General features: G+C 43.0%; 6 protein-coding genes across 6 annotated transcripts; all 6 read right to left on the reverse strand.

Annotated features, from left to right (window-relative positions):
- Positions 1 to 656: 656 nt before the first annotated feature.
- LOC120320869 (CD209 antigen-like protein E) lies at positions 657 to 1,809 on the reverse strand. The gene has a single exon (XM_039371836.2). It carries the CDS (start codon positions 1,723 to 1,725, stop codon positions 967 to 969), a length of 759 nt encoding a protein of 252 aa, XP_039227770.1. The 5' UTR covers positions 1,726 to 1,809; the 3' UTR covers positions 657 to 966.
- Positions 1,810 to 1,970: 161 nt separating this feature from the next.
- LOC6526467 lies at positions 1,971 to 2,954 on the reverse strand. The gene has a single exon (XM_039371742.1). The coding sequence runs from the start codon at positions 2,952 to 2,954 to the stop codon at positions 1,971 to 1,973; it is 984 nt and encodes a 327-aa protein (XP_039227676.1).
- A 626-nt stretch (positions 2,955 to 3,580) lies between these two features.
- LOC26535153 (accessory gland protein Acp29AB) lies at positions 3,581 to 4,830 on the reverse strand. The gene is made up of 2 exons (XM_015199103.2): positions 4,042 to 4,830; positions 3,581 to 3,983 (listed from the first exon to the last, which is right to left on the reverse strand). The coding sequence occupies exon 1, from the start codon at positions 4,801 to 4,803 to the stop codon at positions 4,060 to 4,062; it is 744 nt and encodes a 247-aa protein (XP_015054589.1). The 5' UTR covers positions 4,804 to 4,830; the 3' UTR covers positions 3,581 to 3,983; positions 4,042 to 4,059.
- A 1,852-nt stretch (positions 4,831 to 6,682) lies between these two features.
- On the reverse strand, positions 6,683 to 7,588 carry LOC26535431. Its single transcript, XM_015199134.1, has one exon. It carries the CDS (start codon positions 7,586 to 7,588, stop codon positions 6,683 to 6,685), a length of 906 nt encoding a protein of 301 aa, XP_015054620.1.
- A 5,602-nt stretch (positions 7,589 to 13,190) lies between these two features.
- Positions 13,191 to 13,957, reverse strand: LOC26534751. The gene has a single exon (XM_015199060.2). It carries the CDS (start codon positions 13,919 to 13,921, stop codon positions 13,430 to 13,432), a length of 492 nt encoding a protein of 163 aa, XP_015054546.1. The 5' UTR covers positions 13,922 to 13,957; the 3' UTR covers positions 13,191 to 13,429.
- Positions 13,958 to 14,642: 685 nt separating this feature from the next.
- LOC26535045 (snaclec subunit A) lies at positions 14,643 to 15,465 on the reverse strand. The gene has a single exon (XM_015199088.3). It carries the CDS (start codon positions 15,448 to 15,450, stop codon positions 14,725 to 14,727), a length of 726 nt encoding a protein of 241 aa, XP_015054574.1. The 5' UTR covers positions 15,451 to 15,465; the 3' UTR covers positions 14,643 to 14,724.
- Between the last annotated feature and the right edge of the window lie 173 nt (positions 15,466 to 15,638).

Consider the following 15,638-nt stretch of genomic DNA (forward strand, 5'->3'; position numbering starts at 1 on the left):
AAAGTTTCATGCATTTCCTCAGCGAAGATTTCTATTAGTATTCCCAGCGTGGCAAACCGAAGCGAATACCGAACTAAACTGACCGAAATCGAGCCTATTTGTCGATAGCACCAGCACATGGGCGGGGAAAGTCATTAGAGATAGGGAAATTACATGTTCATATCGAGTGATTGATTGGGATCAAAGCACGTGTTCTGGGCGCCAAATTACCAGATATGAGTGGCCTGACAACCAAGCAACACTCAACAGATTTTTTCGCCGTGTCTCGGAATATTTACGCCCCACTGACCCGGCCTAACCTCCATATAAACATTAAAGCCTTTATATGAGGGGCTCAACTGACTAACTGAGTGGCGGCGCTTCCTGAAGGGAGTTCATAACTTTGTTCTGTTGGCTGTCAGATAAGATAGTGGGACTCCATCTCGTGTGTCATGTGAGTGAGTGCAAAGTAAAATATTTAATCTGTCTCGCCACTAAACAGCAAACTACAAATCTACAAAATCTAATTTGGGCAACCGAAGCTGTTGTCGATCGCTTGAATTCCAGTCACCTCAGTGTCCTTCTGCGACTTTCTGCTGTTTCATCTCACTTTATCTGCTCGGTTGGAATGGATAGGAGGGGAGAGGAGTGGAGAGGAGATGTCAAAGATAGAGCGATTATAAGATACTTTTATATTTAGCACGCTTCTATCTGGATGGATGTGGGATATCAGGGGCAAACACAAACATGTTGTAAAACAAAATACGTAAGCAAAGTTGTCCCAGACTCCGGCATTCGTTTTCGTTTATCAGCTGTGAGTTCAGGGAGCCTCAACCAGAAGCTAAATCAAAGCTCTATTATGTTCCTAGATTGCGTACCATTTACCGAGTATGAATGCAGCTGAGGGATTTGAAGAAAATGATCAGATACTTGGACTTGGCCAGTGGTTGCATTTAGTGTGTAGTACAAAGTACATAGCCGCGACCTTTAGTCCAAGCTATCATCGTCCGACTGGCAAACAAAGTAGCTTAATCCTTCACATTTATTGTCGTACATGAGTCCGTCTAACAGATCGACGCAGTGCTGATTGCCGCTGAAGTTATTGGGCTGACCCGCTCTCCACTTGAAGAAGTTGGGCCTCTTGCCTGAGGCTGAGGACCTGAAGTCCCCCTCCCTCGCCAGATCGGTGATGCCCAGCCAGTAGTGTCGCTCCTTGTTTAGCTTGGCCTTGAGGGAAGCCAGCTCCTCCGCACTGCGAATGATGGCCAGTTGAGCGCCCATCTGCAGACAGCAGCTGCCCGCCGAGGTCCAGTTCCTTCGCGTTTCGTCCTCGATGTAGAAGTACCTCGAACCGATCAGCTCGAACTTAGGCGGAACTATTTTCCTATTGAACTTGGTGAGTATCCGCAACAGCGCCGCCTGCTGACTTTCCAGCCTGTCCAGCCTGGACCCAATGTCCTTCGCCAAGCCCTCCTGCAGGACCTTCTGCCTGTAGTGCATCGCCGTCTGCAGAGCCTCGATCCTGCCCAGTCTCGCCTCCGTTTCGTTAGCTTGCAGAATACTAGAGGTCCACTCGTCCTGGTGCCTGGCAATATGATCCAGCATGGGGCTCAGTACTGTGAGGCAAAACTCGCCACACTGTTGCGGCGCATCCTGCAGCAGGCACACTGACTGCGTTGCAGCTGAAGAAACGCGCGCGTGGCAGGCAAAAAACACAAGTAGCAGCGAAATACTGAGCTTCTGCATATTCTGTATATCCGCAAACAACGAACACTGAACGCTTGCCCCTGCGCGCTTAAGTACTACCCACCAAAATGAGTACGAGGTGGTCTAATTTGAATATTGCTTTATATGGCATGCATTTGGTTAATTCTGTGTTAATCAATCCAACCCAATAGGAAAGTGTTTGCACGAAAACAGTTCTTACTCTCTGCAGTCAAATTTTCAGAGCATTTGACAAATAATTATGTATAGATATATACGTATTATCATTATCTTTCTTGAACCGTGTCCAACTGGCAAATGAAGGGATAGGCAAACTTGCAATTCGTATCATAAATACTTAAGTTGTACATGACAACGCAGTTCTCAATATAACCTTTTTTGTTGAGTTCTTTTGAACGCCGCATCATAAACGATTCTTCCTTTCCGGCGGCCGTCACGAATTTGCCCTTACTACGACGGTAACCCAGCCAGAATACCTCTCCATCATGGAAGCGTCTTGCGACGGCTTCAAACTCGTCTTCGTTTCGGAAGGTTGGTAGGTGACTGCCCTTTTCGCGACAGGTTTCTTCGGCATCAGTCCAGGTTTTACTAACATTATCTTCTATTAAAAAGTACTTGGATCCAATCTTCTGGAACCCAGGCGGCACTGTAACTGGCATGTTCTGCAAGGTGGACTCATCTCTTCTTGCAGTGGAAGTTAGATTCGCCGCAAGTTCATTCAACAGCTCCCGAACATCCAGATAGTAGTCGGTCAAAAGCTCCTTCTGCTCGGTCCGAGAATCCGCTATCATCTTCACCATTGCCTCTTGGCTATTTACGAGCTCCTTCTGCTCAGTCCGAAAATCCTCTATCATCTTCACTACTGCTTCTTGGCTATTAACGATCTTCTTCTGCTCAGTCCGAAAGTCCTCTATCATCTTCACTATTGCTTCTTGGCTATTAACGAGCTCCTTCTGCTCAGCCCGAGAATCCGCTATGATCTTCAATATTGCCTCTTCGCTATTAACGATCTTTTTCTGCTCAGTCCGAAAATCCTCTATCATCTTCACCATTGCCTCTTGGCTGTGCTCCTGTTGCCTGGACTTGGAGTACTGATCGTACAGTGGATGCAATGCTGCCAGGCAGAAGGCGCCACATTGTTGAGGCGCATCGCTCAGAACACAAATGGAGTCGCTGGTGGCGTGGGACACTCCGAAAAGGATGCAGGATGCGACGACGAGGCACAAAAAATAAATACGCAGCCCACACATGTTGCGAAAAACTAAACTGACACATTTTTGCCGAATTTCGGGCTTATTTATACGGAGCTCAAGGAATTATGTACATTCATTAAAGAAAATCATTTGCTTAGTTATGTAAATCCAGACAAATATGTAAATCCAGAGCACAAGAATATATCTTTAATTTTTAAATTATTCAATATAAAACAAGAGAGAACGCTATAGTTGGGTTGCCCGACTATCAGATACCCGTTTCTCAGGTAGTGGAAGTGCGAACCAGAAATTTTGAGTTGTTTTTGACATGTTGATAAAAATAGGGATAATAAAGAATTAAATTTAAAAAAAATTACAGTGGGCGTGGCAATGACCCCTTTGCCATTTGCGCTGCATGCTTAATTTCAATTTTGTAGCTATTATAGGACTTGATCTCGACGTTCATACGGACGGACAGACGGACAGACGGACATGGCCAGCTCAACTGCGCTATTGATCCTGATCAGGAATGTATATACTTAAAATGGTCGGAAACGCTTTCTTGAGCCTGTTACATACTTTTCAACGAATCTAGAATCTGGACAATCCTGAAGAGGATGGGCGAAACTCCCACTCCCCACTTTGGAGCCATATATATATATACAAAAATGAAACAAACGAAATGAAATAAACGTGCCTTTTTACTACTCTACTTGTCTATATTCTGCAGATTACATTTTACATATTTAAGAATTTTACATATTTTCAAGTCGAATCCACCTCGAACTTGGGCGCAACTATTTTCCTATCAAACTCGGACTAACTACGAATTATCCGCAACAGCACCGCCTGCTGACTTTCCAGTCTGTCCAGCCTCGACCCATTGTCCTTGGGAGGGATCTCCTACCACGCCTCCCCTTCGTTAGCTTGCAGAATACTAGAGGTCACCTCGTCCTGGAGCCTGGCAAAGTGATCCAGCATGGGGCTCAGTACTTCAGCATAATCTGTATACCCGCAAACAACGTACACTGTGCGCTTAAATACTACCCGCCAAAATAAGTACGAGGTGATCTTAATTGAATATTGCTGAAAAGGCATGCATTTCATTAATTATATTGGCACATAATTATGTATAGATATTTACGTATTATCTTTATCTTTATTAAACCAGGTCCAACTCGCAAATGAAGTGATTGGCATCATCGCATTGCATATCATACATGAGTGAATGGATCAGGGCAACGCAGTTCTGCTGGCCACCCAAGTTGTCTGGTTGTCCTGACTCCCACTTCATAAACGGTCGTTTATTTCCGGCGGCCGTCTGGAATACGCCCTTACTATTTCGTTGGTAACCAAGCCAGAATACGTCAAGTGGATTGAATGCTTTCCTGACGGCTTCAAGCTCGTCTTCGTTTCGGAAGGCTGCTAGGTTACCGCCCTTTCTCCAACAGGTTGCCTCGGCATCAGCCCAGCTTTTCTTCTCATCATATTCTATGAAAAGGTATCTGTATCCAAACTTTTCGAACCCAGGCGGCACTACAATTGGTATGCTTTTTACTGTGGATTCAAGTCTGATAGCGGTGGCAGTTAGATTTGCCGCAAGGACATTCAAGAGCTCATTCTGCTCAGCCCGAGACTCGGCTATCAGCTTCGCCATTGCCTCTTGGCTTTTAACGAGCTCCTTCTGCTCAGCCCGAGAATCCTCTATCATCTTCACTATTTTCTCCTTTTGCTTGGATTTGGCGTACTGATCACACAGTGGATGTAATTGTGCCAGGCAGAAGGCGCCACATTGCTGAGGCGCATTGCTCAGGACACAAACGGACTCGTTGGTGCAGTGGGACACTCCGAAAAGGATGCAGGATGCAACGACGAGGCACAATAAATAGATACGCAGCCCACACATGTTGCGAAAAACTAAGCTGACACATTTTTGCCGAATTTCGGGCTTATTTATACGGAGCTCAACGAATTATGTACATACATTTGCCGCGAGAGGTTAAAGGAATTCAATTGATTAGTTATGTAAATCAAGGCAATTTATTGACAAGAGCACTAGAATGTATATTTAATGGTGTCAACATCTAATCCCATCATAGACTTTTAAATACAAAATTCGAACTGGTTTCTTAGTTTTATTTTGTAAGTCACGTCAAACAAATATGCGGATTTGCAATCGCATACGAATGGGAATTCGAATTGTGGATTACAGCGCCACTTACGGCCAAGCACTGTACTAGAAATGAAAGTGTCTTTTCATTTGTCTACATGTAATTCTACAGAATACATCTTACATATATTACAAAATACCGACACTTTGCTATTACTTATTTTAGGAATTTTGACAATCTCACGCTTCGCTCACAAGTCGATTATTTCTCTTCCTTCCTTCTTTTTGATCATAACGTATCCAGGTCGAATCCTGTGGGATATGGGATGCACTGTATAGGCGGGTTTCATCGCTGGGCTACTCTGCAAGGTGGATTCATGTCTGCTCGCGGCGGCATCTAGTTTCGCCGCAAGGACATTCACCAGCTCCCGAACATCCTGATAGTAGTGAGTCACGAGCTCCTTCTGCTCAGTCCGAAAGTCCATTATCATCTTCACCATTGCCCCCTTCTGCTCAGCCCGAGATTCGGTTATCATCATCACCGTTGCCTTTTGGTTGTGATTTACGATCTTCTTCAGCTCAGTCCGAAAATCCTCTATCATCTTCACTACTTCTTCTTGGCTGTGCTCCTGTTGCCTGGACTTGGAGTACTGATCGTACAGTGGATGCAATGCTGCCAGGCAGAAGGCGCCACATTGCTGAGGCGCATCGCTCAGGACACAAATGGAGTCGCTGGAGGCGTGGCACACTCCGAAAAGGATGCAGAATGCAACGACGAGGCACAAAAAACCGATATGCAGGCGAAACATGTTGCGAAGAACTCAATTCAATGCCGTAGTTCGTGCTTATTTATACGAAGCTCAACGAATTATGTACATAAATTAAGGAAAATCATTTGCAAAGGTATGTAAATCAAGACAATTCATTGACTACAGCCGTTAAATATAAATTTCAGGGAATCAACAGCATATTATTTCTCTAAAAATAAATGATTGAATAACAAACAGTCGAGTTCCCCGACTATCAGATACCCGTTACTCAGTTAGTGGAAGTGCGAACCAGAAATTTTGAGTTGTTTCTGACATATTAAAAGAAGTAGGTAAAAAGAATGAATTAAATAAACAAATATTTTAAAATATTTCAAAAGTGTGGACGTAACGGGCGGCTTGTGGGAGTTTGAGTGGGCGTGGCAAATGGGTCGTCAAATTTTCGCTGCGTCTATGTCTGTGGAGTCTGCATGCTTAGTCTCAACTCTGTAGCTTTTATAGGTCCTGATCTCGACGTTTATACGGACGCACAAACGGACGGACAGACGGACATGGCCACATCGACATCAAAGTCTCGATCCTGGCCAGTCTCGCCTTCGTTTTGTTAGCTTGCAGAATACTAGAAGTCCACTCGTTCTGGTGCCTAGCAATGTACTTCTGCATATTCTGTATATAATATATATTCTGTATAACACTGAACTCTTTCCCCTGCGCGCTTAAGTACTACCCGCCAAAATGAGTGGTGGTCTAATTTGAACATTGCTTTATATGGCATGCATTTGGTTAATTCTGTGTTAATCAATCCAACCCAATAGGAAAGTGTTTGCACGAAAACAGTTCTTACTCTCTGCAGTCAAATTTGCAGAGCATTTGACAAATAATTATGTATAGATATATACGTATTATCATTATCTTTCTTGAACCGTGTCCAACTGGCAAATGAAGGGAAGGGCAAATTTGTAATTCGTATAATAAATACTTAAGTTGTACAGGATAACGTTCTCATTATAACCATTTTGGTTGAGTTCTCCTAACCGCCGCATCATAAACGATTCTTCCTTTCCGGCGGCCCTCACCATTTCGCCCTTACTATTTCGACGGTAACCCAGCCAGAATATGGTTTCATTATGGACGCGTCTTGCGACGGCTTCAAACTCGTCTTCGTTTCGGAAGGTTGCTAGGTGACTGCCCTTTTCGCGACAGGTTTCTTCGGCACCAGTCCAGGTTTTCCACTCATTATCTTCTATTAAAAAGTATTTGGATCCAATCTTCTGGAACCCAGGCGGCACTGTAACTGGCATGCTCTGCAAGGTGGACTCATCTCTTCTTGCAGTGGAAGTTAGATTCGCCGCAAGTTCATTCAACAGCTCCCGAACATCCAGATAGTAGTGATTCAAAAGCTCCTTTTGCTCAGTCCGAAAATCCTCTATCATCTTCACCATTGCCTCCTTCTGCTCAGCCTGAGATTCCGCTATGATCTTTACCATTGCCTCTTGGCTGTCATTCACGAGCTCCTTCTGCTCAGCCCGAGAATCCGCTATGATCTTCAATATTGCCTCTTCGCTATTAACGATCTTTTTCTGCTCAGTCCGAAAATCCTCTATCATCTTCACCATTGCCTCTTGGCTGTGCTCCTGTTGCCTGGACTTGGAGTACTGATCGTACAGTGGATGCAATGCTGCCAGGCAGAAGGCGCCACATTGCTGAGGCGCATCGCTCAGGACACAAATGGAGTCGCTGGTGGAGTGGGACACTCCGAAAAGGATGCAGAATGTAACGACGAGGCACAAAAAATAAATACGCAGCCAACACATGTTGCGAAAAACTAAACTGACACATTTTTGCCGAATTTCGGGCTTATTTATACGGAGCTCAAGGAATTATGTACATTCATTAAAGAAAATCATTTGCTTAGTTATGTAAATCCAGACAAATATGTAAATCCAGAGCACAAGAATATATCTTTAATTTTTAAATTATTCAATATAAAACAAGAGAGAACGCTATAGTTGGGTTGCCCGACTATCAGATACCCGTTTCTCAGGTAGTGGAAGTGCGAACCAGAAATTTTGAGTTGATTTTGACATGTTGATAAAAATAGGGATAATAAAGAATTAAATTTAAAAAAATTACAGTGGGCGTGGCAATGACCCCTTTGCCATTTGCGCTGCATGCTTAATTTCAATTTTGTAGCTATTATAGGACTTGATCTCGACGTTCATACGGACGGACAGACGGACATGGCCAGCTCAACTGCGCTATTGATCCTGATCAGGAATGTATATACTTAAAATGGTCGGAAACGCTTTCTTGAGCCTGTTACATACTTTTCAACGAATCTAGAATCTGGACAATCCTGAAGAGGATGGGCGAAACTCCCACTCCCCACTTTGGAGCCATATATATATACAAAAATGAAACAAACGAAATGAAATAAACGTGCCTTTTTACTACTCTACTTGTCTATATTCTGCAGATTACATTTTACATATTTAAGAATTTTACATATTTTCAAGTCGAATCCACCTCGAACTTGGGCGCAACTATTTTCCTATCAAACTCGGACTAACTACGAATTATCCGCAACAGCACCGCCTGCTGACTTTCCAGTCTGTCCAGCCTCGACCCATTGTCCTTGGGAGGGATCTCCTACCACGCCTCCCCTTCGTTAGCTTGCAGAATACTAGAGGTCACCTCGTCCTGGAGCCTGGCAAAGTGATCCAGCATGGGGCTCAGTACTTCAGCATAATCTGTATACCCGCAAACAACGAACACTGTGCGCTAAAATACTACCCGCCAAAATAAGTACGAGGTGATCTTATTTGAATATTGCTTGAAAAGGCATGCATTTCATTAATTATATTTTAATCAATTCAACGCAATAAGGAAGTGTTTGCACGAAAACAGTTCTTATACTCTGCCGACACATTTGCAGAGCTTTTGGCACATAATTATGTATATTATGTATATTATGTATAATATTTACGTATTATCTTTATCTTTATTAAACCAGGTCCAACTCGCAAATGAAGTGATTGGCATCATCGCATTGCATATCATACATGAGTGAATGGATCAGGGCAACGCAGTTCTGCTGGCCACCCAAGTTGTCTGGTTGTCCTGACTCCCACTTCATAAACGGTCGTTTATTTCCGGCGGCCGTCTAGAATACGACCTTACTATTTCGTTGGTAACCAAGCCAAGTCAACGAATTATGTACATACATTTGCCGCGAGAGGTTAAAGGAATTCAATTGATTAGTTATGTAAATCAAGGCAATTTATTGACAAGAGCACTAGAATGTATATTTAATGGTGTCAACATCTAATCCCATCATAGACTTTTAAATACAAAATTCGAACTGGTTTCTTAGTTTTATTTTGTAAGTCACGTCAAACAAATATGCGGATTTGCAATCGCATACGAATGGGAATTCGAATTGTGGATTACAGCGCCACTTACGGCCAAGCACTGTACTAGAAATGAAAGTGACTTTTCATTTGTCTACATGTAATTCTACAGAATACATTTTACATATATTACAAAATACCGACACTTTGCTATTACTTATTTTAGGAATTTTGACAATCTCACGCTTCGCTCACAAGTCGATTATTTCTCTTCCTTCCTTCTTTTTGATCATAACGTATCCAGGTCGAATCCTGTGGGATATGGGATGCACTGTATAGGCGGGTTTCATCGCTGGGCTACTCTGCAAGGTGGATTCATGTCTGCTCGCGGCGGCATCTAGTTTCGCCGCAAGGACATTCACCAGCTCCCGAACATCCTGATAGTAGTGAGTCACGAGCTCCTTCTGCTCAGTCCGAAAGTCCTTTATCATCTTCACCATTGTCTCCTTCTGCTCAGCCCGAGAATCCGCTATGATCTTTACCATTGCCTCTTGGCTGTGCTCCTGTTGCCTGGACTTGGAGTACTGATCGTACAGTGGATGCAATGCTGCCAGGCAGAAGGCGCCACATTGCTGAGGCGCATCGCTCAGGACACAAATGGAGTCGCTGGAGGCGTGGCACACTCCGAAAAGGATGCAGAATGCAACACGAGGCACAAAAAACCGATGTGCAGGCGAAACATGTTGCGAAGAACTCAATTCAATGCCGTAGTTCGTGCTTATTTATACGAAGCTCAACGAATTATGTACATAAATTAAGGAAAATCATTTGCAAAGGTATGTAAATCAAGACAATTCATTGACTACAGCCGTTAAATATAAATTTCAGGGAATCAACAACATATTATTTCTCTAAAAATAAATGATTGAATAACAAACAGTCGAGTTCCCCGACTATCAGATACCCGTTAATCAGTTAGTGGAAGTGCGAACCAGAAATTTTGAGTTGTTTCTGACATATTAAAAGAAGTAGGGAAAAAGAAAGAATTAAATAAACAAATATTTTAAAATATTTCAAAAGTGTGGACGTAACGGGCGGCTTGTGGGAGTTTGAGTGGGCGTGGCAAATGGGTTGTCAAATTTTCGCTGCGTCTATGTCTGTGGAGTCTGCATGCTTAGTCTCAACTCTGTAGCTTTTATAGGTCCTGATCTCGACGTTTATACGGACGCACAAACGGACGGACAGACGGACATGGCCACATCGACATCAAAGTCTCGATCCTGGCCAGTCTCGCCTTCGTTTTGTTAGCTTGCAGAATACTAGAAGTCCACTCGTTCTGGTGCCTAGCAATGTACTTCTGCATATTCTGTATATAATATATATTCTGTATAACACTGAACTCTTTCCCCTGCGCGCTTAAGTACTACCCGCCAAAATGAGTGGTGGTCTAATTTGAACATTGCTTTATATGGCATGCATTTGGTTAATTCTGTGTTAATCAATCCAACCCAATAGGAAAGTGTTTGCACGAAAACAGTTCTTACTCTCTGCAGTCAAATTTGCAGAGCATTTGACAAATAATTATGTATAGATATATACGTATTATCATTATCTTTCTTGAACCGTGTCCAACTGGCAAATGGAGGGAAGGGAATAATCGCAATCCCAACCATAAATGTTTCTATTGTACAGGATAACACAGTTCTCATTATAACCATTTTGGTTGAGTTCTCCTAACCGCCGCATCATAAACGATTCTTCCTTTCCGGCGGCCCTCACCATTTCGCCCTTACTATTTCGACGGTAACCCAGCCAGAATATGGTTTCATTATGGACGCGTCTTGCGACGGCTTCAAACTCGTCTTCGTTTCGGAAGGTTGCTAGGTGACTGCCCTTTTCGCGACAGGTTTCTTCGGCACCAGTCCAGGTTTTCCACTCATTATCTTCTATTAAAAAGTATTTGGATCCAATCTTCTGGAACCCAGGCGGCACTGTAACTGGCATGCTCTGCAAGGTGGACTCATCTCTTCTTGCAGTGGAAGTTAGATTCGCCGCAAGTTCATTCAACAGCTCCCGAACATCCAGATAGTAGTGATTCAAAAGCTCCTTTTGCTCAGTCCGAAAATCCTCTATCATCTTCACCATTGCCTCCTTCTGCTCAGCCTGAGATTCCGCTATGATCTTTACCATTGCCTCTTGGCTGTCATTCACGAGCTCCTTCTGCTCAGCCCGAGAATCCGCTATGATCTTCAATATTGCCTCTTCGCTATTAACGATCTTTTTCTGCTCAGTCCGAAAATCCTCTATCATCTTCACCATTGCCTCTTGGCTGTGCTCCTGTTGCCTGGACTTGGAGTACTGATCGTACAGTGGATGCAATGCTGCCAGGCAGAAGGCGCCACATTGCTGAGGCGCATCGCTCAGGACACAAATGGAGTCGCTGGTGGAGTGGGACACTCCGAAAAGGATGCAGAATGTAACGACGAGGCACAAAAAATAAATACGCAGCCAACACATGTTGCGAAAAACTAAACTGACACATTTTTGCCGAATTTCGGGCTTATTTATACGGAGCTCAAGGAATTATGTACATTCATTAAAGAAAATCATTTGCTTAGTTATGTAAATCCAGACAAATATGTAAATCCAGAGCACAAGAATATATCTTTAATTTTTAAATTATTCAATATAAAACAAGAGAGAACGCTATAGTTGGGTTGCCCGACTATCAGATACCCGTTTCTCAGGTAGTTTAAGTGCGAACCAGAAATTTTGAGTTGTTTTTGACATGTTGATAAAAATAGGGATAATAAAGAATTAAATTTAAAAAAAATTACAGTGGGCGTGGCAATGACCCCTTTGCCATTTGCGCTGCATGCTTAATTTCAATTTTGTAGCTATTATAGGACTTGATCTCGACGTTCATACGGACGGACAGACGGACATGGCCAGCTCAACTGCGCTATTGATCCTGATCAGGAATGTATATACTTAAAATGGTCGGAAACGCTTTCTTGAGCCTGTTACATACTTTTCAACGAATCTAGAATCTGGACAATCCTGAAGAGGATGGGCGAAACTCCCACTCCCCACTTTGGAGCCATATATATATACAAAAATGAAACAAACGAAATGAAATAAACGTGCCTTTTTACTACTCTACTTGTCTATATTCTGCAGATTACATTTTACATATTTAAGAATTTTACATATTTTCAAGTCGAATCCACCTCGAACTTGGGCGCAACTATTTTCCTATCAAACTCGGACTAACTACGAATTATCCGCAACAGCACCGCCTGCTGACTTTCCAGTCTGTCCAGCCTCGACCCATTGTCCTTGGGAGGGATCTCCTACCACGCCTCCCCTTCGTTAGCTTGCAGAATACTAGAGGTCACCTCGTCCTGGAGCCTGGCAAAGTGATCCAGCATGGGGCTCAGTACTTCAGCATAATCTGTATACCCGCAAACAACGAACACTGTGCGCTAAAATACTACCCGCCAAAATAAGTACGAGGTGATCTTATTTGAATATTGCTTGAAAAGGCATGCATTTCATTAATTATATTTTAATCAATTCAACGCAATAAGGAAGTGTTTGCACGAAAACAGTTCTTATACTCTGCCGACACATTTGCAGAGCTTTTGGCACATAATTATGTATATTATGTATATTATGTATAATATTTACGTATTATCTTTATCTTTATTAAACCAGGTCCAACTCGCAAATGAAGTGATTGGCATCATCGCATTGCATATCATACATGAGTGAATGGATCAGGGCAACGCAGTTCTGCTGGCCACCCAAGTTGTCTGGTTGTCCTGACTCCCACTTCATAAACGGTCGTTTATTTCCGGCGGCCGTCTAGAATACGACCTTACTATTTCGTTGGTAACCAAGCCAAGTCAACGAATTATGTACATACATTTGCCGCGAGAGGTTAAAGGAATTCAATTGATTAGTTATGTAAATCAAGGCAATTTATTGACAAGAGCACTAGAATGTATATTTAATGGTGTCAACATCTAATCCCATCATAGACTTTTAAATACAAAATTCGAACTGGTTTCTTAGTTTTATTTTGTAAGTCACGTCAAACAAATATGCGGATTTGCAATCGCATACGAATGGGAATTCGAATTGTGGATTACAGCGCCACTTACGGCCAAGCACTGTACTAGAAATGAAAGTGACTTTTCATTTGTCTACATGTAATTCTACAGAATACATTTTACATATATTACAAAATACCGACACTTTGCTATTACTTATTTTAGGAATTTTGACAATCTCACGCTTCGCTCACAAGTCGATTATTTCTCTTCCTTCCTTCTTTTTGATCATAACGTATCCAGGTCGAATCCTGTGGGATATGGGATGCACTGTATAGGCGGGTTTCATCGCTGGGCTACTCTGCAAGGTGGATTCATGTCTGCTCGCGGCGGCATCTAGTTTCGCCGCAAGGACATTCACCAGCTCCCGAACATCCTGATAGTAGTGAGTCACGAGCTCCTTCTGCTCAGTCCGAAAGTCCTTTATCATCTTCACCATTGTCTCCTTCTGCTCAGCCCGAGAATCCGCTATGATCTTTACCATTGCCTCTTGGCTGTGCTCCTGTTGCCTGGACTTGGAGTACTGATCGTACAGTGGATGCAATGCTGCCAGGCAGAAGGCGCCACATTGCTGAGGCGCATCGCTCAGGACACAAATGGAGTCGCTGGAGGCGTGGCACACTCCGAAAAGGATGCAGAATGCAACGACGAGGCACAAAAAACCGATATGCAGGCGAAACATGTTGCGAAGAACTCAATTCAATGCCGTAGTTCGTGCTTATTTATACGAAGCTCAACGCATTATGTACATAAATTAAGGAAAATCATTTGCAAAGGTATGTAAATCAAGACAATTCATTGACTACAGCCGTTAAATATAAATTTCAGGGAATCAACAGCATATTATTTCTCTAAAAATAAATGATTGAATAACAAACAGTCGAGTTCCCCGACTATCAGATACCCGTTAATCAGTTAGTGGAAGTGCGAACCAGAAATTTTGAGTTGTTTCTGACATATTAAAAGAAGTAGGGAAAAAGAAAGAATTAAATAAACAAATATTTTAAAATATTTCAAAAGTGTCGACGTAACGGGCGGCTTGTGGGAGTTTGAGTGGGCGTGGCAAATGGGTCGTCAAATTTTCGCTGCGTCTATGTCTCTGGAGTCTGCATGCTTAGTCTCAACTCTGTAGCTTTTATAGGTCCTGATCTCGACGTTTATACGGACGCACAAACGGACGGACAGACGGACATGGCCACATCGACATCAAAGTCTCGATCCTGGCCAGTCTCGCCTTCGTTTTGTTAGCTTGCAGAATACTAGAAGTCCACTCGTTCTGGTGCCTAGCAATGTACTTCTGCATATTCTGTATGTAATATATATTCTGTATAACACTGAACTCTTTCCCCTGCGCTCTTAAGTACTACCCGCCAAAATGAGTACGAGGTGGTCTAATTTGAACATTGCTTTATATGGCATGCATTTGGTTAATTCTGTGTTAATCAATCCAATCCAATCGATATATACGTATTATCTTTATCTTTATTAAACCTTGTCCAACTGGCAAATGAAGGGAAGGGTATAATCGCAATTCCAATCATAAATGCTTATCTTGTACAGGACAAAGCAGTTCTGATTGCCACCTCCGTTGTTGAGTTCTCCTGAATGCCACTTCATAAACGATACTTCCTTTCCGGCGGCCGTCACGAAATTGCCCTTACTATTTCGACGGTAACCCAGCCAGAATATGGTTCTATTATGGACGCGTCTTGCGACGGCTTCAAACTCGTCTTCGTTTCGGAAGGCTGCTAGGCGACCGCCCTTTTCCCGACAGGTTTCCTCGGCACCAGTCCAGGTTTTCCACTCATTATCTTCTATTAAAAAGTATTTGGATCCAATCTTCTGGAACCCAGGCGGCACTGTCACTGGCATGCTCTGCAAGGTGGACTCATCTCTGCTTGCAGTGGAAGTTAGATTCGCCGCAAGTTCATTCAACAGCTCCCGAACATCCAGATAGTAGTGATTCAAAAGCTCCTTTTGCTCAGTCCGAAAATCCTCTATCATCTTCACTACTGCTTCTTGGCTGTGCTCCTGTTGCCTGGACTTGGAGTACTGATCGTACAGTGGATGCAATGCTGCCAGGCAGAAGGCGCCACATTGCTGAGGCGCATCGCTCAGGACACAAATGGAGTCGCTGGTGGAGTGGGACACTCCGAAAAGGATGCAGGATGCAACGACGAGGCACAAAAAACCGATGTGCAGGCGAAACATATTGCGGAGAACTCAATTCAATTCCTTATTTCGAGCTTATTTATACGGTGCTGAACGAAATATGTATATATGTACAAAAATTCGGTTCGAAAGGTTAATGAAATGCCGTTGATTATTTTAATGCAAGACATTTAAGGGCCTGTAACAGTAAAATGTATATAAATGTATATGTAATACAAAAAACTTTT

Source organism: Drosophila yakuba, chromosome 2L (assembly GCF_016746365.2).
Source record: "Drosophila yakuba strain Tai18E2 chromosome 2L, Prin_Dyak_Tai18E2_2.1, whole genome shotgun sequence".
In the NCBI taxonomy this organism is placed as follows: Eukaryota; Metazoa; Arthropoda; class Insecta; order Diptera; family Drosophilidae; genus Drosophila; species Drosophila yakuba.